Genomic DNA, 26,504 nt, shown 5'->3' with positions numbered 1-26,504 from the left:
TTCAAAGACTCTAAATAATGAAGAGTCCAAAAGCTCTTCTTGGGACTTCTAAGAAAACATGGAAGGTTAGTCATCTCACTCATTAGAAAAATAGTAGTAATTATATATTAAAACAAAAAGAAAAAAAGAAAAAAAAGAAAAAAAAGAAAAAAGAGAAGGAGAAGAAGGAAAAGGAGAAGGAGAAGGAGAAGGAGAAGGAGAAGAAAAAGGAAAAGGAAAAGGAAAAGGAAAAGGAAAAGGAAGAAAAGAGGAAACATTTCTAATTCATTTTTTGTTAGTTCCAGTAGATGCATTTCCCAACCTGCATATCAGGTACATAAACACTCTTGAAAAGTCATCCTCTAGGGTATTAGGCCATTAATAATTGCTTTTTTCAGTTACACAAATGTAGCATAAACAACTTATTATTACTATGAAAACAGACTAAATTCTCTTTAATTTATGTACTTGTGTTTACCTTTGTGTATATACAATGAGAGAAGAATACAGTTCTTAATTTGTAGTTACAGGTAGTTTCCAGTTTTAAAAATTTTCCTTATTGGTTCATAAATCAGTTGGACATATAGTGTGAAGTTGTTGCTGACTATTAAGAATGGCTGTCAGAGAAAAATTATCTTCTGTTTAACAAATCCATGTTTTTTTCCCTTTCCTTTCTCTCTCCCCAGAATATGTTAAAAGCCATAAAATCACACAGTGATTTCAGAGACAGTATACATTTTTTAAAAAAAGAACTTGTCATTTCCATTGGGATGCAATTAAATATGTCCAGAAATAATTTGTGATTTTTAATGGTCTCCAGTATATGCATGATGTTTGTCAGTTAAAATTTGGAAAATAATCTTTACATCCCTCAGACAGTGGTTTGATGCATGCCGTTGGATTGTCATTATGAGAAACATAATATCAGAACTGCGTAGACTATTTCATACTTATCATGGAAGAATTGAACAAGACTCAAGTTTGCTTATTTGCCTTTCTTTTCCTTTCACAATTTCAAAGCTTTTCACAAGTATACACGTACAGTGAAAAGTTTACACAGGTAACAACAGTTTTACAAATTTTGACATGAGGTAGAAGAAAGCACAGACAGTTTTAGCAATTGTGATATGACTTTTGACTTGGAAGAGTTATGAAATTACTATTACAGCTATCATTTTTATGTACTTAAAAATAAGGGATAAACCTCTACAAAATTGTCAAAGTGCCTGTGTAGAAGAAACCTACATCACAACCAACCAGTCCATGTGCTGAGAAATTACTTGGCCCACAAATAAGCTCCACTAGTTTGAGAGAGATTATTTTTGCCACAGAAAATAACAACAAATAATAAATAAAAATGTATAGTGTACCTTTCAGTGGCTTTTTGATTGGTTGATTACTATTGTAGCTAGAGTGACTGATAGCTAGTTAGTTAAAATGCTTCTATATATAATACTCATTCCTATCATTGGGATCATATAAGCAATGGTTAAAATTTTCAGATGAATAAGTCTAAATTTCTGGTCACAAATAATCTGCATTTTTGATTCACCTGCTCTGTGGTTCTGATACATCAATATGACATGCTTTTGCAAGGCCTCTGCATGTCATGGCAGGCTAAATTGTGAAGACACTTTGCAAAGGGGTTTGTGACATAGCAGGAATTTTTTGAAACACCATGGGAGGTAGACTGTCCACCCTTTCTCCGTGTTAAACGTTTAGTAGATTTAGGAATAAATTTTCTTTCTCAAGTTTTTATAGCCCTACCCATCACATCAATTGACTGTCCCTTAGCATTTAAATACCAGTGTTACAAGAAATGAACTATCAGCCAAATTTCATTTTTTCTAGAATTTCCTCCAAACCAATTTTTCCCATTCTTCTTAGTTTGTCTCTACAGAATCATGAAGACATAACTAGAGTTATTTAGACAAGCTATATCTTGTTGTGTCAAAGGCAACATGGAAAATAAGTCCAATACAGAATGGAAATGTTTACCTTTACACCTCTTTTTCTGATTACACTCTTTACTCTGTCTTTCAGGGCTGCTTTCCCTTCATCAGCACTCTCAAAATTTGCATTAGCTGCTAGTACCAAGATTATAATTCAGCTGCATGCTTTCCTACTGCAATGCTCTTACTGCTGAGGCTGTTCATTCAGCAATTATTTACAAGAAGTTGATGTAATCCTTTCTTTCTGTTTTTGACAATCCCCTAGAAAGAAATTACACCAGTGAATGCTCTATCTGAGGAACACAGGTTACTAGTTAGTAGAATCGGTGTTCCATATGGAGAGGCAAATGTGAGGAATATATCTGAAATTAATTCTTAAGGAAGTAAATATATCACAGTGCAAATGCTAGACAGATGTGTAAATTGTCCTTAAAAAGCCATATAGTTTCCTTTTTCATAATCTGTTTGTTTGTTTGTTTTATAGGTTGGGGAAGCTGCTTGGCTCGACCATTCCTTTTCATTTAATAACATAATACTTACTCTATTGCCTTCAGGTCTTCAGGTCATCCTGCCTGAGTATCTGCAAGAACATTTTGTTCAGGCAGCTCTGAGCTATATTGCCTGCAATTCAGAGGGGGAGTTCATCTGCAAGGACAATGATTGCTGGTGTCAGTGTGGTCCCAAATTCCCAGAGTGCAACTGTCCCTACATGGACATTCAAGCCATGGAAGAAAATCTGCTCCGCATAAGTGAGACTTGGAATGCATACAACAGTGAATTTGAAGAATCTGGTGAGATGTTTTATACAATTTTTGTCTGTTTGGCTGTATCTCACAAAAAGCATTTATACAACAGACTCCATCTGAAGTCTCCAGAATGGTTCTAACATCTAAAGCTAAACCTACTTAAATACATCCTGGACCTTAGTCTTAATTATTATAACTTTCTGATAGGAAGTGTCCTCACCTCGTGATGATCAGCAGTCTGTGTAATTACATTAGGATTTAGGCAGCTATGTTTGAGTGCTCATCTGCTATACATTTTGGAGTCCAGGGCTGTGAGAACTTGGTCCCTATTGGAGCAAGAAGTGTACTGGAGGAGGCAGAAAGCAGAACAAATGAAGAACAAAGTCAGGTTAAACACTTTATATGGGTATTCTGCATTTTTGTTCTGTAATGCAGCTGAAACAGGTGCTTCATTTCACATCCATTTTTCAGTGTTGGATCAAAGTTTCTCCTGTACTTCCCCTTTATCCTGTCCCTCCAGCAATACCATGAAGCTAACATGGAAAGCATAGCTGGCTCTTGATTTACCAAGCAGTTAATAGTTCATTCCATCGTAGTTGGCAACTTGCTGCTTCACACGATTTCTGTTTAAACTGGACCTATCCACGTTGTCTCTGCAACACATTTGTGCCACATTAGTTTTCTTTAAAGCATCAGTGTTTGTTTCATACATCATTTCACCTGTCCTGATCATCAGAACTTCCAGTCTCATAGAGACTGGGAACCACAGGTAAATCAGCTTCTGAACAACTGTTTTTACAACTCACTCACCCAGTGATATCAGTAACAGCTGTCTAGCCAGATGGTAGGAAAAGTAAGGAGAACTCAGCAGCCCTGGGAAAAAACACTGAGGGAAAAGAAGAAATGAGGGAGATGAGGGAGATAAAGAAGAAGCAGAAAAAAGAAAAAAATCACAGTTTTTAATGAGTTGTGTTGGAGAAAGAGAATGAATCAGTAGAAGAGAGAGGGAAGAAGACTATTCAGTGGTCAGGGGCAGAGTGTGGGAGAGAAGAAGAAATATCAGTACAATACTTAACTGTGAACAGCACTTTGTATACATTCTTGTTTTATATTTTGTTTTATTGTTAAAGACTGACTTCTCAGTTTAAGGTTAAGAATTTCAAAAGACCCTATATCAGTTAAAATTTCAGTTGTTATAACTTTTAGTGAGACCCAATGCCTAAATCTGAGTCTGCTTGGAAGATCTCAAGCCCTTTTCCCAGCCTTGGTCTTGCTCTTAGCATGAGGACTTACAATATTTCTCCTTGGAGGATCACAGATTTCTCTGATTATAAAAGTATGAAATTATGTTTTATTTTTGTGCACATAAAAATGCATTTTCCCAATGACTATTTTGACACCTTTAAGCATTTATGGAGTCATGCTATCATTCACTACTTCGCAAAGTAGGACAAGTGTATTGACTCTACAGAAGGGTGCAGTTTTGTTTACTATATTTTGTCCTATTTGAATGGGAAGTGATACTGTTCAGTGCCTGAAGAATGTCATTTGATGGCACCTACTTAACAGCAATTTTAGTTAAGCTGAAAGAGGACACATCTCTGAATCTGTGGAGGATTCTTATAGCAAGCTGTATAGGGGCATGAAATTAGTTATGAGTTTGAGTAGTTCTCAGCCACACATATAGTCCTATGTTCAGGACTGAGACATGAATATCAGGGAAAAATGGGTATAACTTAAATTCTGTGCTTTTAAAAAAAGGCTATTTAGCTATGCTGTGAGAATCACAAAAATGGCAACTTCACATACCTTGTCAATTAGGCAATTGCTAGTAGGTGTGGTTACTAAAAAGTGTGAAATGTAGATTATTAACATCATTAAGACATATACCACACCCTTTCTTTAGCCCTTGAATTATTTAAATCATTTTTAATCTAATAAATATGCAATGCGTGACTTCCATATCTCATAGGTAGCTAAGAAAATCTCTGCTTTTAACTTAAAAACTGTTTTGCATAAAGATGTTCATGGAAAGATGAGATGAGTAATCTTGTATGTGTATGGGTGTGGTAGGTTGACCCTGGCTGGGCGCCAGGTGCCCACCAAAGCCGCTCTATCACTCCCCCTCCTCAGCTGGACAGGGGGGAGAAAATATAACAAAAGGCTCATGGGTCAAGGTAAGGACAGTTTAATAAAGTGAAAGCAAAGGTCGAGCGCAAAAGCAAAGTAAAACAGATGATGTTATTCTCTACTTCCCATCAGCAGGCAATGTCTGGCCACTTCCTGGGAAGCAGGGCTTCAGCATGCGTAGTGGTTGCTCCGGAAGATGAAAATGCCCCCCTTCCGTCTCCCTTTACTTAGCTTTTTTATTTCTGAGCTGATGTCATATGGTATGGAATATCTGTTTGGTTAGTTTAGGTCAGCTGTCCTGGTTACGTCCCCTCCCAAGATCTTGCCCTGCCCCAGCCTGCCATTGAGGGGAGGGCAAAAATGTTGGAGAGACAGCCTTGATGCTGTGCCAGCACTGCTCAGCAGTAGCCAAAACACTGGTGTGTTATCAACACCTTTCTAGCTACTGATGCAGAGCACAGCACTATGAGGGCTGCTATGGGGAGAATTAACTCCATCTCAGCCACACCCAATACAATCTCCACCCCTTATTCCATACCATTTGCATCATGCTCAGGTCCCACATAATTTAATATACATATCTTCTAACCACGCCATTGTATTTAATTCTCATTACTGAAATCCCTTCTTACCAACACTTACAAATGAAACTACATACTTAAACCACTTTTATACCCAACATACAGATTTATACATTCTTATTAATTACTATCCCCTGTCCTTTAACAGATAGATATTCCATGGGCTTCTTCCACTCCTCTAGATGTTCACACACAGGTTATGACTTGGGCCCCATCTGTCAAGATGAGTGGTCAGGACAGGAGAAGCAGTATGTTCGATCGTTGGGGACCAACACCAGCTTGGTCTGGGTCACCGATGCACTTGTCTGGTTCCTTGCGAAGTTCACTCCTCTGCAGTTCAGGTCATTCCTGCTACATTACTTCCTACAACATACAACTCACATCACAGGTTATTTTTCCCCCAAGGTTAAATGTCCTTGAGGCACACACTGGGTCTCCCTATCCTTCTGCATTACCCACCATGTACATCCAGGTCCTTGAGCAAAGACAATCCCACGAATGGGTTTGCCTTTTCCTGTGGGAGGTGCAATCCACACTGCCTTCCCCAGCCACTTCCCCATGTGCACTACGGGGACCTTATCTCCTCCCACAGTATGTAGGGGTTTTGTTTGGGCAGGACCAGGACGGTTAGCAGATCCTCTGGTGTTAACTAGCCAAGTGGTTTCTGCTAAATTTGTATCCCAATGCTTCCATGCCCCTTTGCCTAGTGCTTTCAATATAGTCTTTAACAGTCCATTATATCTCTCAATTTTTCCAGATGCTTGTGGGTGATAGGGTATGTGGTACACCCACTCAATGCCATGTTTCTTTGCCTAGGAGCTTATGAGGTTATTTCGGAAATGAGTCCCATTGTCTGATTCAATTCTTTCTGGGGTACCGTGTCGCCATAAAACTTGCCTTTTGACGCCTAAGATGGTGTTTTGGGCAGTGGCATGGTTTACAGGATATGCTTCTAACCAACCAGTAGTGGCTTCCACCATGGTGAGTATGTAGCGCTTGCCTTGGCATGTTCATGGCAGTGGTCCAATGTAGTCAATTTGCCAGGCCTTGCCATATCGAAAACCCAGCCACCGCCCTCTGTTTCAGGGATACTTTGGTGGCTCGCTTGATTGCAGCACATGTTTCTCATTCATGAGTGACCTGTGTGATGGCCTCCATGGCCAGGTCCACCCCTCGATCACGAGCCCATCTATATGTTGCACCTCTCCCTAGATGTCCCGATGTCTCATGGACCCATCGAGCTACAAATAGCTCACCCTTACACTCCCAGTCCAGGTCCACCTGAGCTACTTCTATTTTGGCAGCCTTGTCTACTTGTTCATTATTTCAATGTTCTTCAGTGGCACGGCTTTTGGGCATGTGAGCATCTACATGATGTACCTTTAGAGTCATGTGTTCTGCACGGGCAGCAATGTCCTGCCACATTGCAGCTGCCCAGATGGGTTTACCCCTGCATTGACAATTGGTCTTCTTCCACTGCTGTAGCCACCCCCATAGGGCATTAACCACTATCCAGGAGTCAGTATAGAGGTAGAGTACCAGCCACTTTTCTCGTTCAGCAATATCTAGGGCTAGTTGGATGGCTTTCACTTCTGCAAGCTGACTCAACTCACCTTCTCCTTCAGTGGCCTCAACGAATTGTTGTGTGGGACTCCACACAGCAGCTTTCCACTTCCAATGGTTCCCTACCACACGACAGGATCCATCAGTAAACAAAGCATAATGCCTTTCGTCTTCTGATAACTCATTATATGGTGGTGCCTCTTGGGTACAAGCCACCTCCTTAGGCATTGCTCCAAAATCTCTGCCTTCTGGCCAGTCTGTGATCTCTTCCAGAATTCCCGGGCAGTTGGATTTCCCCATGTCGTGGTTTAACCCCAGCCAGCAACTAAGCACCACGCAGCCGCTCACTCACTCCCCCCCCCCACCCAGTGGGATGGGGGAGAAAATCGGGAAAAAGAAGTAAAACTCGTGGGTTGAGATAAGAACGGTTTAATAGAAAGAAAAGAAGAAACTAATAATGATAATGATAACACTAATAAAATGACAACAGTAGTAATAAAAGGATTGGAATGTACAAATGATGCGCAGGGCAATTGCTCACCACCCGCTGACCGACACCCAGCCAGTCGCTGAGCGGCGAATCCCTGTCCACACTTCCCAGTTCCTAAACTAGATGGGACGTCACATGGTATGGAATACCCTGTTGGCCAGTTTGGGTCAGGTGCCCTGGCTGGGCATGAGAAGCTGAAAAATCCTTGACTATAGTCTAAACACTACTGAGCAACAACTGAAAACATCAGTGTTATCAACATTCTTCACATACTGAACTCAAAACATAGCACCGTACCAGCTACTAGGAAGACAGTTAACTCTATCCCAGCTGAAACTAGGACACCCCAGTTGAGCTCATTGCGTGATCAATGCTATCCACTTACTCCATGTAGCACTGGTTGCATGACGTGTAGAGGGGATGTTTCCTTTGAACATCCAGTGTAGCACGGGCAATCTTGGTGCCAAGAGGAGATATGCTTCTGTACCAACAACTTCTGAAGCGGCTCGAACCCCCTCATATGCTGCTAGTATCTCTTTTTCAGTTGGGGTGTAGTGGGCTTCTGATCCTCTGTACCCCTGGCTCCAAAACCCTAATGGTCGACCTCAGGTTTCTCCTGATGTTTTCTGCCACAGGCTCCAGGTGAGACCATGCTCCCCAGCTGCAGTGTAGAGTACATTTTGTACATCTGGTCCTGTCTGGACAGGCCCAAGAGCTACTGCATGAGCTATTTCCAGTCCGATATGCTCAAAGGCTTGTTGTTGTTCAGGACCCCATTCAAAATAGTTCTTTTTCTGGGTTACTCAATAGAGAGGGCTCACAAGCTGACTATAACCTAGAATATGCATTCTCCAGAACCCCACGAGGCCTAGGAAAGCTTGTGTTTCTTTTTTGTTAGCTGGTGGAGACATAGTTGCTATCTTGTTAACCACATCCATAGGGACATAACGGCATCCATCCTGCCATTTTACTCCCAAGAACCGAATCTCCTGTGCAGGTCCCTTGACCTTGCTTTTCTTTATGGTGAAACCAGCTTTCAGAAGAATCTGAATTATTCTTTTTCCCATCTCAAACACTTCTTCTGCCTCGTTGCCCCACACGATGATGTCATCTATGTATTGTAAATGTTCAGGGGCATCGCCTTGTTCCAGTGCCATTTGGATTAATCCGTGATAAATGGTAGGGCTGTGCTTCCACCCCTGGGGCACTCGATTCCAGGTGTATTGGACACCTCTCCACGTGAAGGCAAACTGTGGCCTGCACTCTGCTGCCAAAGGAATGGAGAAAAATGCATTGGCAATATCAATTGTAGCATACCACGTGGCTGCCTTTGATGCCAGTTCATATTGGAGCTCTAACATGTCCGGTACAGCAGCACTCAGTGGCGGTGTCACTTCGTTCAGGCCACGATAATCTACTGTTAACCTCCATCCTCCATCAGACTTTCACACTGGCCATATAGGACTATTAAAAGGTGAATGAATCTTGCTGATGACTCCTTGGCGCTCTAGTTGATGAATCACCTCATGGATGGGAGCCAGGGAGTCTCGGTTTGTGCAATATTGCTGCCGGTGCACCGTCCTGGTAGCAATTGGCACCTGCTGTTCTTCAACTTGCAGCAATCCCACAATGAAGGGATCTTCCGAGAGGCCAGGCAGGGTAGATAGCTGTTTGATCTTCTCTGCATTTACAGTGGCTACACCAAAAGCCCATCGGTACCCCTTTGGGTCCTTGAAGTACCCTCTCTTGAGGTAGTCTATGCCAAGGATACAAGGGGCCTCTGGGCCGGTCACAATGGGGTGCTTTTCCCACTTGTCCCCTGTTAAGTTCACCTCAGCCTCCAGTATAGTCAATTCTTGGCATCCCCCTGTCACTCCAGAGATCCAGATGGGTTCTGTGCCCCTGTACCCTGATGGCACCAGCGTACACTGTGCACCAGTGTCTACCAAAGCCTTATACTTCTGTGGGTCTGATGTGCCAGGCCATCGAATCCACACAGTCCAGTACATCCGTTCATCCCTTTCCTCCTCCTGACCGAAGGCAGGGACCCTCTATTGCTGTTCCTCATCAGAGTATTCACTGTCTGACCCTTGCGGTACCAGACCAGAAGTCCCCTCACCAGAATCAAGGGAGGTCGTTTCAGTTCTTCTATGCCTGGAGGATCACCGATTGCTTTCAACTGCTGATTGCATTGCCTCTACAGCAACGACGCTGACAGCCTTCTTCTTGGGTGACCCCTTCTTAACAGTTGTCTTCCCTCTCAGTTAACGTACACAGGCTTCCAACTTAAAGGTGGGTTCACCATCCCACTTCCTCATGTCCTCCCCTTCGTCACGCAGGAAGAACCAGAGTGTACCACGCGGCATACGCCTTGGGCTCCCTTTCCCTCTGACCAGGGCAGGAGGGGACTGATTTCTTGGAGCGTCCCTCACAGCCAAGGCACTGTCCTGTAGGGATGAGGAGACACAGAGATTTTCCTCAAAGTTTTGGAGCCAAGACAACACTTTCTCCACAGTTTGTGTTTCCATATCTGGGCAATACATTGCTGCCAAGCTGTTAGAATATGACACTGGGGCACCTTGAATCACCTTTCTCCACATGGCCCATGTGCACAGGACATCCTCTGGATCTTTGGAGACCTCCTCATCATCTAGATCACTGTAGATGACTTCCACCACTGCTAACTCTCTCAGGTACTGGATGCCTTCATCTGCGGTAGTCCACTTTCCTGAGGAGTTCACAAGATCTTCCTTGAATGGATATCTTGCACTTGAGAGGAGGCGGCTCCAGAGACTGCAAATTGCTGCCTGTTTTCTAATTCCCCTTTCAATTCCCTGGTTTCTAGTGAGGGATCCCAGCTGTTGGGCTGCCTTGCCTTCCAGTTGCTGACTGTCAGCCCAGTTATCCCAGCGTCAGAGCAGCCAGGCAGCAATCTGCTCACCTGGCTGGCGGCTGTAATCTTTCTGCAAGTCCCGAAGTTCTGAGGACATCAGGGACCGGGTAGTTTCCGTTTCCTGTTTAAGTTCTCTCACTCCTTCCTCCAATTTCTTTGTTGAAGGACCAGCTTCTAGATTAAACCTTTCCTCTTCTTCTTCTTCTTCCCTCACTAATCGATGGTATGGACCCGTTGATGTCCTTGTCCACTGTTTCTTTTTCACTAATGGGGCAATTACTGTAGTTGTTGTTGTTGTTTGGGTCCCTATCTCGAGCATGGTGTCCTCAGATGCAGTCTGGGTCCCTGCCTCAACCGTGGTCCCCTGAGAGTGTTGAACTATGGCTCGGTAGGCATAGGCCAGGCCCCAGTACAGTGCGAGAAGCTGCTGTTTTTCATTGGGATAGGCAAGGCACCCTTCTATCAGGTGGCATGTCAGTTTGCCAGGGTTGCTTGCCTGTTCGGGTGTAAAGTCCCAGCTTATGGGAGGTGATAACCGTCCTAGGAATCTGCCCAAATCCTTCCATATACCCTTCTACCCAGGGACCGGTCACTTGAGGGCACATTTCAGTATTGCCTCACCCGAAACTTGTCTTCTCTTATACCAGGATGAGACCAGATTCCAGAATACACATAATATACCACCAATATTAATTATTAGTATTGAACAGCTCACATAAGGGTGAACAAGGACCTCGGGAGCCTGCATAATAAAACCATTCACATCAATGCCTGGTAGGGAGAGGGAGATGTGTCCCCTCATCTCCTCCACAAGATAGCTCCCACAACACAGCAAAGCCATCAGTGCCAGGACAAAGCACATAGACATTATTTGTATTAGCATGTTCCTGAGTTCCTTCATTCTCCCCACAAGATAGCTCCCGCAGCACAGCAAAGCCATCAGTGCCAGGGCAAAGCACACAGTTTAATAAAGTGAAAGCAAAGGGCGCACGCGAAAGCAAAGAAAAACAAATGATGTTATTCTCTACTTCCCATCAGCAGGCGATGTCTGGCCACTTCCTGGGAGGCAGGGCTTCAGCACGCGTAGTGGTTGCTCCGGAAGACGAAAATGCCCCCCTTCCGTCTCCCTTTACTTAGCTTTTTTATTTCTGAGCTGATGTCATATGGTATGGAATATCTGTTTGGTTAGTTTAGGTCAGCTGTCCTGGTTACGTCCCCTCCCAAGATCTTGCCCTGCCCAGCCTGCCGCTGAGGAGGGGCAAAAATGTTGGAGAGACAGCCTTGATGCTGTGCCAGCACTGCTCAGCAGTAGCCAAAACACTGGTGTGTTATCAACACCTTTCTAGCTACTGATGCAGAGCACAGCGCTATGAGGGCTGCTATGGGGAGAATTAACTCCATCTCAGCCACACCCAATACAATTGGTCTGTACTTTGTTGAAAAAATTCAGCATGTGAACTTTTGATAGATAGCTTAGTCACTGCCCATTCAGCCTCCCTATATAAATCATATATTACCATCTGAACAAGTCTTCCAGTAGTTTGTAAGCATTTCTAACCACAGTGATTACTGAGACATGTTCTGAAAAATTTAGAGCTTGTGCAACATTTAAACTATGAAAAACACTATTAACAAATATCAGCATGATCTGATTTATGTCAATCACTTGTTCTGAGAACAAAAGTGCCCTTTATTAAATAAAACTAATGTTTTAAATAGATATTTTATAACCATGATGTCGGATATATATCCTTCAGTCTGTCTAAATCAGTGGAAGTCAGCTTTTGAGATAAGATTATGTTGGTTTTTTCTAATCAATTTATAATAAAAATAAACTATCCAGAAAAGAGTAGGGTGAAAGGAGGCCAGATTATTTAGTAATTAAGAGTCTGATTAGACAAGGGACAGGATAATCAAAAGCACTAACTACTGGCCCATATAGTCTACTACTAACTGCAGAGAAATGAATGAATGAATTCCATTCTCTGACACTATGAAGTCCAGATTCAAGTAAAGTTAAATACAAGTGTATTAATTTTCTAACTTCTCTGCCTTCCAAACCCTTCCTTACCTTACATATAACAAAACAGTCCTCTGAATCCAGAAAGAAATTTTGTCCCCTAATACAGACCTGTAAAAGTTACTGGGTTCATTTGAGGTCATGCACATTATCTGTGGACAGAATTTAGCCTAAAGAGGCAGAAATAAATATTCTGTTTAAGATGGTTTGTTTACTGTCACTGTTATCTCTCCTTCTGTCTGTTCAAGATAACACAACTGAGGAATAGATTTTTTTAAAGAAAAAAATGGCATTTCTTCAGTGCCTAAACCCCATTTGAAATCAACGAGTAGCTAAATTTAGTTTGTCTCGTTGAAACTCTCCATCTGAATTTCCAGAAATAAAGAAAAGGAAAAAAAAAAGCAACAAGACTGTTTTCTCTACAGCCTACTCCTCTCTTCCAAATTAGGCAGTTTACATTATTGTTTTAACTTTTAAATTATGAGATGCAAAAGAAAAATGTGTGTACCTAGTTAAAAAAGTCAAAGGTCCTGAACACTACAATTACAACTGCAATAAAGTAATAATTTAGTATGACCACTCTATGCATGCATGTCCAACTGCAGCGAGTAATCATGATAGATGAATGTAATGTTGGGTGAAATGACAGCATGCACCACATCAGGAACCTCAGGATGTTCAACAAGGAAAAGTCCAAAGTCCTGCACCTGGGGAGTACTGCACCAGGCACCAGGACATGCTGGGGGCCACTCAGCTGGAAAGCAGCTTGGCAGAAAAGACCCTGCGGGTCCTGGTGGACATGAGTTTGACCGTGAGTCAGCAATGAGCCCTTGCAGCAAAGAAGGCTGATGGTATCCTGGGCTGCGTTAGAAGGAGTATTGCCAGCAGGTTGAGTGAGAGGATTTGTCCCCTCTCCTCAGCACTGGTGAGGCCACACCTGGAGTACTGTGTCCAGGTCTTGGCTCCTCAGTACGACAGAGACATGGACATATTGGACAAAGTCCTCAAAGAAGATGAAGCATCTGGAGCATCTGTCTTATGAGGAAAGGCTGAGAGAGCTGGGACTGTTCAGCCTGGAGAAGAGAAGGCTCAGGGGGATCTTACCACTGTAGATAAATACCTGAAGGGATGGTCCAAATGAAAAGAGCCATGGTCTTTTCAGTGGTGCCCAGTGACAGGACCAGAGGCAGGGAGCACAAACTGAAACAGGAGGTTCCCTCTGAACATCAGGAAACACTTTTTCACTGTGAGGGTGACTAAGCACTGACACAGGTTGCCCAGAGATGTTGTGGAGTGTTTGTCCTTGGAGATATTCAAAGCTGACTGGCCATGGTCATGGGCAATGAGGTCTAGGTGGCCCTGCTTGAGCAGAGGTTTGGAGCAGAGGTCCTTTCCCACCTCAACCATTCTGTGATCAAAGAATTTTGATTGTGTTACTCTATAATCAAAGAATTTTCCTGGTTTTCACATAGAAGGACTCTGGTCTGCAATTTGGGTTTGCTGGTAGTGACATTTCTTTTTTGAGCAACAATGATTATTATAGGTTAGATAACCAAACATATTCCAGTTCAGAATGTGTCATTCATTGCTACGTGCAGATTTCATTTCATGCAGGCTCTTCTGGCACCTTTTAACTACCCAAATCTCATTTTGGAGGAAGGACATGGAGCCATATGTTATTTATCTCTCAGTAAATTTGGCTGCCTTTTTCATCTCTCTAGCTGCCCTCCAGCAATACATACTTGATCACAATTAGCTCAATAAGCTTCATATAACCTCTTAATATCAGGGTTTGTACTATGTTCTCAAAGAAATTACAAGAGCTACTTTAAACTGTTTACTCTGAACCATCTGCTTATTCTTTATCATATCTTGTGGCCTCCAGGCTCAGCTACTACCCTTGCAAATGAGCAGCTGTTTCCTTATCAAAAATCCGTACTAAAGCTGTTCAACCTTTATTAACAAATTTCATTAATTTCTTGAGGCTTTTGGCTGAATTAATGTGTAAGCAAAGTTGTCTCTGAGAACATCATTCCAAGAAACTGTGTTCTTATCATCTAACACGTGGCCTAAAAATATCTTCTCTAATGGAATCAAGCAGTGTTTCATTTACCCCTTCTTAACGTGCATGAAAGTAGCCTTTCACAGGAATTTGTAGCCTAAAAGGACAAATAGATAATCTAGTTGACCGACTGTTATCACAAGCCACTAAGTTTCACTGAGATTCCAAAATATGGAGTCCACCTACGTTAGATTAAAGCACTGCAATCTTCACTAGTATGCCTGTAGCCCACCCCACCTTATTAATGTGTTGTTCTTTTAATATTGCCAATTTTCCTGTATCCCTAATACTAGGAGCATGTACTTGTCCAGCTCCTCCTCCTACATCATCCTCTCAGTAAACTTTGCCTTTCCATTTCAGGAAAAATCTTTGACCTAAGCACTCTAGTGGTAATTAGTTTCACACAGTAAAGAGCATGAAAAGATTCCTTGAAAAATTCTCAAATTTTTGAAGTATGTAGGACTTCCACAGCTTATGGTTACAGCAGTGTTGAAGATGGTGTTAGTGAATATGTTGTCTTGTTACACATCACTGATTTTGGAAGTTTTTGGAACTCTTTTGGCAAGACAATGTACAAAGAAGCAAATTCTAACATGCAACTCTGTCAATGACAGACTGGCAATTTAGCATTTTACAGAGATTATGACCCACTGCTCTAAAACACTTGAGAGGCATGAAGACCCATAAAAGCATCCACAGGCTCTGGTTTCTGACAGCAACGATAAGAATGTGATCATACATTGTCTGTACCATAATCCTGGTGTGGTTGGCTGCTGAGTGCCTTTGGAAATCTGGCCACTTCATTTAAACAATTTAAATGACAGCAATTTTCTTTTATGGTGGTCTGCTCAGTGATTTCTAAAAGAAATTCATAGCAGTCCATGTTGCAACTTAATTTCATTTTTCTAAATTAAAAAGGCTATTAAAATAAATAAGGACAGGGATGATAGGGTTGCTCAAACAATAGAAGATGGCAAAAGTGCATTTCAATAATTTCTTTTTTTATCGCTAGCATTTATGAATCCTCCTGGAAACATGAAAGTAAAATCTTCCATTCAAGCATTTATTTTCACATAGCTCACATGCAATGGCAGCTTGCTGCCTTGTCTTTGCATATTTCCCAAGTACTGAGCAGTTGATTTTTTTTTTTTTTTTTCCTTGAAGGCAACAAAATCTCTTTTGGAATATTTCCTTGAAAGTCATGGGATGAGGAGATGTGCAATAAATACTATGAGGTATATTCTCAAAGTAGCTTTGAAACTGAAAACTTATTCTTTCAAACATTAATTTAAATACAAAATATTATGGAAGGAAATAGCACATCTACAACAACCTGGTCGGAAATTTTAGTGTCACAGTTGGGCTTAAAGGTGATTCAGTGAAGTGCTGAAATATGTGCTTATTTTAATCATTTGTAGTCCATTAACTTCATAGATTTGACTTGTGTGCTTAAATGTTCAGCATCAGCTTAAATAGGTGAGAGCCAGAGCCATCTTAGACCTTGAAGAACTTGGCCCACTGAACACAAAAACTGTTTATGCTACCAGACATGTGGCTTCATAGGCATAATTAAACATCAAAAGTCATCCTGTAAATATTTTGAAATGTATCCTTTTACAGCTTTAAAAGACAAACTTCTCAAAATGTGGAGTTTGATTTTTTCAATCACTTTGGTATCTATCTGCTTTATAGACATATTTTCAAAAGGTAAATTTCAGTATCACAGAAAGTGCAAGTGGTATAAGTACAGCCAAAGTAAATTGATATTAACTTTAACATTAGTATTTGCTGAAACTATTTTTCATTGTGCATCCAGCCTCCCTCATTGCTTTGATTGCAAAGTACTAGCTGAAGTGAATTCCTGTTGCAAGCTATTTCGTCTTAAATGCCTGGATTCACTGGATTTGGACTTCATGTCTAATGCATTTCATAATTCCCTAATAACTCCAGGATGTCTTGCTATTGAACATTGGTTACCCTTTACATGTACTGACTTAAAATCATCTGAAAAAATCCAGTTTTGAAAGGTTCACCTAAAAATTAGATCCAAATCCTTAGTTAATGTATAGCACGACATAGAAAGTTGCCAAAGTTTTCTTGTTTGCATCAGCATAGATTGGTTTTGAGACTTTAGAGTCCTGCTTCCTCAGTTCAATTATATTTTTCAATTTCTATATAATGATTGAATTAATGATGTTCCCAAAATCCCTTGTATAAAAGAATTGGATTTAAAGTGTTGAAGAAAGCAGGTTCTAATAGAGAACATGATAAGCTTATTACTGAATTATATATCAGTAATACTGAAGATGAGGAAGTTCAGGCATCCCATTCTTTTTGGGAGGGGTAGTGTTTGCATCTTATATAATTACTTTTATGTAAAATCTACAGAAAGTAATAGGAGAGATCATCTTCACCATTCCATAATCTTCAGTGAGATTTAGAGAATTATCCACTTACTAGTGTCATGAATTTATATCTCCACCTTCAAAACTGCAAAATATTGAAAACCACCATATATTTTGACGATACTAGTTCAGAACTGTCTCCCTTCTCCTTCAGTTCATATTTTCCCACATGAAATATGAGCATACTGTAAAATGTCAACTTTGAAACAAGAAACTGTCTTTCCACTAAGCACATCTACTTCCCAGATCTGCAAATCTGTTTTATTAAAACGAAGCACAACAGAAGCCCAAAGCTGGTCTTGGAAAAAGTGAAGAATTAGTGTTCTCTCACTCTTGAATTTTATTGAGACCTCAATTAGTTGAAACTTATATGCAAACACGGCCAATATTTTTACTATTGAATACTACTAAAAGACAAAATATGTTTCAACTCACACTTTGCATTTTGGGATTGGTGGTGGTCTTGCTGTATAGCCATCTGACTCATCTGAGTCATGACTTCTGGAAAGATTGACCAACCATTTGTGGTCATGCTACATGTCTTTATAAAATAGCACTGTGTGCTGACTCAGGCTGCAAAACTATTCTACTCTTTCTTGTGAAGGATGAAAATCCCTACTCTCACAGTGAAGGTGGTTTCCAATACCCAGGCTGCAGACTGTGGTAAAATACAGTAAAATCAAGACTGGAAATTATAGTTGCCACTGACATGGAAGTGCAGATGCTCAGGGTAGTATTCTTTACACCCTCTGTGTCGTGGTTTAACCTCAGCCAGCAACTAAGCACCACGCAGCTGCTCACTCACTCCCCCCCCACACCCAGTGGGATGGGGGAGAAAATCGGGAAAAGAAGCAAAACCCGTGGGTTGAGATAAGAACGGTTTAATGGAACAGAAAAGAAGAAACTAATAATGATAATGATAACACCAATAAAATGACAACAGCAATAATAAAAAGATTGGAATGTACAAATGATGAACAGTGCAATTGCTCACCACTGGCCAACTGACACCCAGCTAGTCCTCGAGCGGCGATTCCCCGCCCCTACTTCCCAGTTTATACACTAGACGTGATGTCCCATGGTATGGAATAACCTGTCGGCCAGTTTGGGTCAGGTGCCCTGGCTGTGTCCTGTGCCAACTTCTTGTGCCCCTCCAGCTTTCTTGCTGGCTGGGCATGAGAAGCTGAAAAATCCTTGAATTTAGTCTAAACACTACTTAGCAACAACTGAAAACATCGGTGTTATCAGCATTCTTGGCATACTGAACTCAAAACATAGCACTGTACCAGCTACTAGGAAGACGGTTAACTCTATCCCAGCTGAAACCAGGACACTCTGCTAGCCTTATAAATTTGCTGCAGATGGGCAGTGCTGCCTTTATGATTATTGAGGCTGTAAAGAAGCTGTAAAGGAGGAATTCTAAGATTGTTCCAAAGTCAGAGACTGGGTATGACAGTCACTCAGTCAGTCAATACATACAAGCATAGCAAGTGATCATATTTGATCTCAAAATCTACACAAATCCCTTAGTATTTCTCAGGAAAGAGAATTTTACAGTCATTATTCTTGCATGTAGAGACTCTTAGATGCTGAACACATAGTAATACATCTGTTGAGTTTTTTTATTTCAGTCAGTTTGAGTAACAATTAAAAAATAGCAAACGTAGCCAGAGTAATCAGAGTTATTTAATTTGCTAAAAAAAAATTTCATGCTTAAATAAAGCAGACACAAATCCAGTCAGTTAAACAAAATGTAAAGTTAAATCTTTAACTTAGATTTAAATAGATGAAAGTTAAAGTTAAAATTAAAGAAAAAAATTAAATCATGTAAATAAATTTAAATAGGTTGTTCAGTGCTGAAGACAGAAATCTTAGACATCTGATTGACAGAATGCATTCTAATGAGAGCCAGTGAGAAATCCAAATCTTCAAGATCAAATGTGAATCACAGCATAAAGACACAGGAAACCTGGGGGAAAGAAGTTTTCATCATCAGATAAGTACTAGCTTTTTCATCATTTCATACACTGTTGTCAGCTGAAGTTCTGGAATCATCTTAATTATGAATTATATTAATACCCCAGCAGTACATTAAGGAATGCAACTAGTGTCCCTCATGTGGTTCATTCTTTCTCCTCCTCTCCATCAGAGAAGCCCTTTAAAATATTGCTGTGATTAGAGCGTGTCAGGTTCTTTCTGATGGATGACTCCAGCAATACTACAGTAAATCTGCTTTTAGTCTGTGATGTTTAACCTTAACAGTCCTTCTATTTAGTCAGAAAATCTAATATAACTTTGTTTGCCATCCCAATAAGTCACAGATTTTTGTTATTCCTCTGGTGTGAATTCTTTCTAAAAACTGCTTTAGCAAAAGTGGGCACCATGGGATTCCTTTTTATTGCCTCTCACTATCTTCAAATCAAAGTCACCTAAGCTGACAAGTAAAAAGGTAATTTTTCCCAGCTGCCAACCCTGCGGATTGACTACATTGTATAGACATCAACCCAGGTTCTAGCCTTCTCCCTTACCATTACCAGCAGTAATGATGACCCTAAGATCTAAACAATGCCTTCAATAACTCTTGTGTAAACTACAGTGATGTTGTTTTAAAAATTTTCAGACTTCCTTTTAATCACTAGGTATAAATTATCTTGGTGTTTGTAGGGTTCCCTATGATCCTCTAGCACAGGAGAAAAGGAAAAAAAAAAAGGAAAAAGAGAAACTGGGTTTGAAGATAGACATTTTAAAACACAGTTAATGTACTTCATGTCTCATTTACACCTGTTTCAAATTACTAAAAGTGAGTAAAAGGGCAGAAGGTAACTTCAGGTTTAATTTGGAAATGTCAGTTTAAACATAGATGTTGCTATAGGTGCACTCTGATCGGAAGAAACTTCCTGCAATTATAAAGGAAGAAAAGTGCCCAGACTGACTTTCAGACTCTATGTTGAGATTCCAAGTCTTAAATAATGTTGCAGGATTACTAGGTTTGATTTGGCATCACAGCTAGACTGTAAATTTAGAGTCCCACACTGTCATTTGCAGTGAAGACAGTTTCCACTAGAAGTTGTCTCTTACCACAGTCCAGTGACATATTACTGCTTTTCCAGTTACTGTGGAACTGTAACTGTGTTTTCAATTCAAATGCATGTAGCATAAGCTTAAAAATTAAATTTGGACCTAAAACTGAATACTGGAGGATTTCTTCAATTTATAAAATCAACAAATTTAACCTTGCTCTCTAATAAGCTTTGTTTTCATTGATTCAGAAGGATGAGAGAACATACCCGTCAAAGGGCCCTTGCAGGCTCATGGTACACACAAGGCGTGATTGCACAGGTCATTCAGGTAGCACAGTGTGTCTCTCTTTTGACCAGAATAGACCGATTGCGATGCAAAGTGAGTCTCATTTGAAATCTTAATTGAAAGACTCCTTGTGAAAACTCTGAGCAGACTCACTGGCAGTTGAAGGTGCTTTTTAATCACTGAGAATAAAGACTTCAATCAATATGGTTCAAACTATTTGCCCCTGAGCAGTAGAGCGGTGGTGTTCTTTAAAACAGTGGTTACAGCTTCAGGCTCAAGGCCAAGAAAACTTAGCCCCCTGAGTTCTTAATATAATCATTGTTTTCTCTATTATCTTGCAAGGGTCTTAATTTGCCTCCCAGTAATTAACTCCCCTATGTGGTTGTCAGGAAGTTTAATCAATAGCATGAACAAATACACCAAGCTGTCATTCCTTCTGTGACCAATACTCCCCTCCCCACCTCTCCCACCCCTGTGGAGGTGTCACTGTTTTAATAAAATGAACAGGTGGGATGTGCATAATTTCTTCAGAGTCAGTGTCTAAATTGTTCATCTCCTACTTCACAAATTAAGGTACAGCCAATCAGGTCCTGTCAATATAATTGCCCCTGTTCCAAAACTAAAAGCATTTAGACTCCTGCTAAAGCAGCACCTGGCAAATCAACTTATTAAAGTTTTACATGGCATTGCATTCTCAGACACTGTAAACATTGTGATGACATTGTAATAAGAGGAGGAGCAGAAGGCTTGATCTAATATAATTCTACTTATGTCCACCATGTATGGGACATAATGTAATTGCCTTCAAAGCTCGTGACAAAAAACCTCATTCTTGGTGGAATTCCAATCTGCCTCGGCAGCTTTGGACTTTCTTTATTAAGAGGGATGTCACTCTGTGGCCTCTCTTTTCTTCTAGGGCAGTGTTGTCTATTCTGATTCATAACTTCTTAAATCTTCCCTTGTAACAGCTTAACACTGGTTATTTACTTCAATGTGTTTTCCAAGAACAGTCTTCAGTTTCACTCATTCTCTTTCCTGAACTATCCTTCTAGGATACATTACATGTTTATTTACCTTACCCAGTTTTCAAACTGCAGGAATTACCAGCGTGACCAAGAACAAGTAAGGTAACTTTTGGGGTGACAAAGGTTATGTCTAAATCTATGCATAAGAATTATCTCCTATGCATTACATGCATTTATACTGCTATAGAAACATAATGATAGCTAGCACTACATGGATATTGGAATATCCGTGCTGCAGGAATACTTATAAACCATGTTGAAATGTCAAAATGTTTACAAAAAATCCAAAATAACCCATAGATAAATTTTTGAGAATTTTTTCTTGAAAGCTTACAATGAATTCCAAGGGACATCCATTTGAAGGGTAGTGATACGAACATTGTTAATGGAATGAACAAAAATCATACCCGAAAGAAAAACTAACAGGATGAAGGGAACGTCCTTCAAATGTTGGGTTTTACAGAGACAGCTGTTGGAGTCTGGCTTTTTGGTTTTTGAAAAGTGAACTTGCTGTCAAGGTCATATTTCAATTGAGAATAAGAAACAAGTCACTTCTTGATTATAAGAAATGTGAGTCCCTTCAGCTCACAGCAGAGTCTAGGGAAGGTTATTATCTCCTGCCTAGTAAAACTTCAGAATTAATCCATGATTTGCACGATGATATTCTATCTTTACTACCAGTTTTGACAATGCAATTTTTTCCTCTTATCTGGGCACCAAGACAGTCCTAAGGCTTGTGAGGGGAGGATATCTGGTTTCCTGTTCCTATAACAGGTTGATATTACTTGCATTAACTACATATATATATATATATAAAAAACTTACATATATATACATGCCTAAATATATAAACATATGTAACATATATGTAAAATCAATTATATTGTAACATTTGCACAAGGTTCCTCAGAAACTATTTATTAATGAATGATCAGAGGATCTCTGTTCCTCACCAATTTCATCTTCACCTCTGCTGATACTTAGCCCTGTTCTTTCCTCCTTGAAAAGCTTAGGGTTTAGAGGAGCTATCCCTGCAGCATTCCTCACTTCAAAAAAAAAGCCAACAGAAAAAAACCCACAAACCTACCCCACTGCAAGAATCATAAAAATTTGCTTCCCCTGAGGCTTACAAAGCAGCTAGATTTTACCAGTTCAAATAGCCTGTCCAATATTGTGTGTTGAGCCTTTCTCCTCCTTCATATGCAGTCCATATCTTCCAGAGCACATACATTTAATTCCTTCTCTTTGTCCCTCAGAAAGTTTAAAGGATAGCTCATTTGCTTTGCAGAAGCAAATGTTTTAATTATAGGGAGAGCTGAATGATTTAGGCTAGATGGGGGGCGGGGTGGGGAGGGGGGGGAAGGGGAGGAAAATTCAGCTTTACTATCTTTTCTTTGAAGAAATAAGGTTGTTTCAAGCTGCCGTCTTATGCTTCCCTGAATTGGATTATTTTCAAACATACATTTCTTGGAACACAGCTGCTACTTCTTTGACAAATTAAGTAATGCATCATGAACAACTAAAATTCATTGCAACATAAAAACAAATATATGTTCATTTTAGTACTTTGTTTTCTCCAGGCTTTTGAATCATGGTGGGATATTTTAAAACACATATATCTTTTATAAATCTCTTTAATAATATCTATACAATATTGAGGCAGCACTTTATTGAACAGCGACCATATCCAACCATTTGAAATATAGGTCCTGTTGCTTTTTATTCTCTCAGACTACTAGCTTTGTGGTTTGAGATTTCAATTTACAGCTGACACTGGTATTTGACTTGCTGTCGTATTTATTGCCCTGATTACAATTGAAAGCATTGTTATGGGAAAGGAATGATAATACCATGGTCACATTGTTAGAGTAGAATTTTTTTCACATACAGTACAGTTATGTAAAAAGTGTGATAAACTGTTGGGGATTATGAGATCTTTCCTACCAGAACTCTTGCTCCTCACACTAATTGCAGCTAGCACGGAGGACTCCAAGGAGGATGCAGTGGAGTGGAACCATAAACAAATTTATTACTAATATTTGTAATACATGGCAACAATTAAATTTGGGGTCTATTGTGCTAACTGCCCTATAAAGTTATAATAAGAGACAGGCTTTTCTCTTGAAGAAGAGAAGAACTTGCAGTCTGAACAGAAGAGACAGTTGAAGTGTAGCAGAGATAAAGATTTATGTACAGAATGTTACAAAATGAGGTAGCTGTTTTGAAAAATAACAGGAATAATCTTTCAATAATTGCAAAATGATGCTTTTTTGACAGAATACAGTAAAGCACTTTGACCTTCATTTTGAAATGTTTATTCATTTTGTCATTTCTTACTTTATAACTTTTATGTTGTAATATGAAATTAAAAGTTGACATAAAAATGTAAAATTTCTGTTCTGTCAAGGTGAAGTATTTTGATTGATTCAAAGCAAAGTAAAACAAGAAAACCTTGCAATGTTCCTTTTAGAGGATTTCAGAGAAATTGGAAGCATCTGGAGAATTTTAGAGAATTTAAAAAGATTTAGGTTGCATTCTAATTTTGGAATGCTAAAAATCCTTTCACAAAATGGATTTTCTATGCTCTGCACAGTTCTACTTAAGAGCCTTCTTTGTTGTGAAATGAATAGCTTTAGCAGCTTTCCTTAGCTTTTGTGTGAAATTAATTGGTAGTCTTCTTTCCAGCTTCTAACCTATAACAACCCCCCCCCCCCCCCCCCAGTATTTATATTAAATAGTAGGCTTATTTATATCATCAGCAGATAAGGTCAGCACTGAAATGGGCACAGAAGTTAAGCAAATTGGCAGGGCAGGGTTGGATGACTTGCTTTGCTGCTGTATATCATCTTTTATGTAGGTAAATAGATTGCTGGAGTTACTAGAGATATTTCCTTCGTGTTTTCAATGAAAGGTTTTGGTGTGAATTTTTCTTGTTGGTTCTGACTGTTGCTCATTTTCCTTATGCAGTACTATCTGTTTATTTTGGCTTGCTGTAGAATGAATTGTGCCAAAGGAAGGCTGGAGTCGTATTAAAACCAGGTGTAGACAAATAATTAGCATAGATAAGGAGACAGTTTATTTTGAAAAAATAACAAACCACACCCCAACTGAACTAAAACTGCAGCTGAAATTTCTCATTTAAGGTAGATTTTCAAGTTCCTTAAGTAGTTTTCCCTCTGACAGGCAGGAATCTGGAAAGGCATTATTACAGTCACCTGCCTTTGGAACATCATCCCATGAATCACTCCTCAGAGAGGGAATAGTATTCCCTCTGCAAAGCACTGAGGAAGATGAAAAAAAGAAATAGGATCTTCACAGGGACCCTGCAAAGCCAAGCACCTGAACCCTCAGCTGCACATTATGGGCAGCCAGAGTTTGTACTCCATCAAGTGGCAAATTCAGACTGTCAAGATGGGGGAAGAGGAAGCTTGTGATTTCTGGCACCAGGAAGGATGGCTCCTTTTCCACCTGTAGATCTGTGACTGCAGAATAGGTTCAGTGTCCTGCGGAGCCATCAGAGCTGGTCAAGCATGACCCACATGCAGGCACTAAAAAGCAGTGGGTAACAGCATTTGAAGATCTGCCAATCTGACCTGCTCTCTGGGGATGTTTTCTGGGGACTTTGATCTGGGAAGTTGAGCAGAGACTGATTAGGCTCATATGGCTCATCTTAGACTATTATCCCTTGCTGCTCATCCATGTGAGCACCAACAATACTGCCAGAGGAGAGCTGGGGTGTATCAGAAGTGACTACATGGCTCAGGCCCATTTGGTGTCTTCTTGGTCCTACTAAGTAAAGGGAAAATCTTTCCTAGGAATACATAGTACAGGGTGACAGTAACAAGAGTAATGCTAAAACAGGGCAAACAGAAATCCACCTCAAGTATACCTACTCAAATGCATTCAACCTGCGAAATGAGTAGAATGAACCAGAACTCTGCATGAGGTCACAGAGGTACAACATTGTTAGGATAGCAGAGGCTGGGTGGGACAGCTTGCCTGACAGCAGTACTGTGAAATGTGGATACAAATTCATCAGGAAAGACAGGCAGGGATGATGAGGAGGGTAGCTGCCTTCTATGTTAATGAGTAGGTCAGATGTATGGAGGTCTGCTGTGGGATGGACAACGGGAATGAGAGTTTGTGAGTCAGGGTCAGAGGACAGGCCAATGAGGGTGACACTGCAGTGGAAGTGTGTTAATGACCACCCAGTCAACATGAGGAATTGGATGAAGCCTTCCTGAAGCAACTCAAGGATATGACTGGATCACAGATCCTGCTTCTTGTAGCGAATTTTAATCTTCCTGACATTCACTGAAAAGCCAACACTGAGGGACATAAGTAGTCAAGGAGGTTTTCAGAGGGTGTCTGGAATAACATCTTGTTACAGATACTGGATGGATGAACAGGAATGACACAGAGCTGGCCTGGATATTCCCTAACAAGGAAGTGGTGTTTGGGGATGGGATAATCAATGGCAACCTTGGCTGTAGAGGACATGAAATAGTGGTGTTCAGAATCCGTAATGGAGTGGGTAAGAAGAGCAGCAGAATGTAGACCTGAGCTTCACAAAAGCAGTCTTCACCTAATTCTGGGAATTGGTAGGTGATATTCCCTCTGAGGCAGCTCTGAAGACAAAGGAGCTCTGTAAAGCTGGTCAGGTTTTAAGGACAGCATCCTGAAGCATAAGCACTGTCCATCCTGACACTCAGAAAAATATATAGATATACTGGGGAACCAGCTTTGCTAAACGGGGAAATCATGACAGAATTCCAAAGGAAAAAGGCTGCATACAGGAGGTGCAAACAGGGACAGGCTACCAAGGAAAAATTCAGAAACGTTGCCCAGACATTTAAATATGGTGATAGAAAAACCTAGAAACAATGCTTGCAAGGAATGCCAAGAGCAACAAGGAAAGAATCATAGAATCATAGAATCATTTACGTTGGAAAAGACCTTCAAGGTCATTGAGTCCAACCATCATCCATGCCCACTAAACCATGTTCTGGAGTACCTTGTCTACGCGCTTTTTGAATACCTCCAGGGATGGTGACTCTACCACTTCCCTGGACAGCCTGTTCCAATGCCTGAAAACCCTCTCAGTAAAGAAATTTTTCCTAATATCTAACCTAAATCTCCCTTGCTGCAACCTGAGGCCATTTCCTCTCGTCCTATCTCCAGCCACCTAACAGAAGAGGCCAGCACCCACCTCACTACAACCCCTCTTCAGGTAGTTGTAGAGAGCCATAATGTCTCCCCTCAGCCTCCTTTTCTCTAGACTAAACAGCCCCAGCCGCTCCTCATAAGACTTGTGCTCCAGGCCCCTCACCAGCTTGGTTGCCCTTCTCTGGA

General features: G+C 40.6%; 1 protein-coding gene and 1 long non-coding RNA gene across 6 annotated transcripts in view; one reads left to right on the top strand and one right to left on the bottom strand.

Annotated features, from left to right (window-relative positions):
• Positions 1-26,504, top strand: part of BRINP3 (BMP/retinoic acid inducible neural specific 3) — a 233,730-nt gene that overhangs the window by 158,899 nt on the left and 48,327 nt on the right. For both annotated transcript variants that reach the window (XM_075038714.1, XM_075038715.1), the window contains exon 6: positions 2,486-2,722. In XM_075038714.1, coding sequence (XP_074894815.1) covers positions 2,486-2,722 — 237 coding nt within the window. The remainder of the gene's footprint in view (positions 1-2,485; positions 2,723-26,504) is intronic.
• The window catches only part of LOC142035956 (uncharacterized), an 87,100-nt gene continuing 79,083 nt past the window's right edge, over positions 18,488-26,504 (bottom strand). For all 4 annotated transcript variants that reach the window (XR_012652008.1, XR_012652009.1, XR_012652010.1 and 1 more), the window contains one exon: positions 18,488-18,790. This is a non-coding gene — a long non-coding RNA (uncharacterized LOC142035956). The remainder of the gene's footprint in view (positions 18,791-26,504) is intronic.

The sequence above is a fragment of the Buteo buteo genome, chromosome 10 (genome assembly GCF_964188355.1).
Source record: "Buteo buteo chromosome 10, bButBut1.hap1.1, whole genome shotgun sequence".
Lineage (NCBI taxonomy): Eukaryota > Metazoa > Chordata > Aves > Accipitriformes > Accipitridae > Buteo > Buteo buteo.
This window is presented reverse-complemented; position numbering and strand designations above follow the sequence as displayed.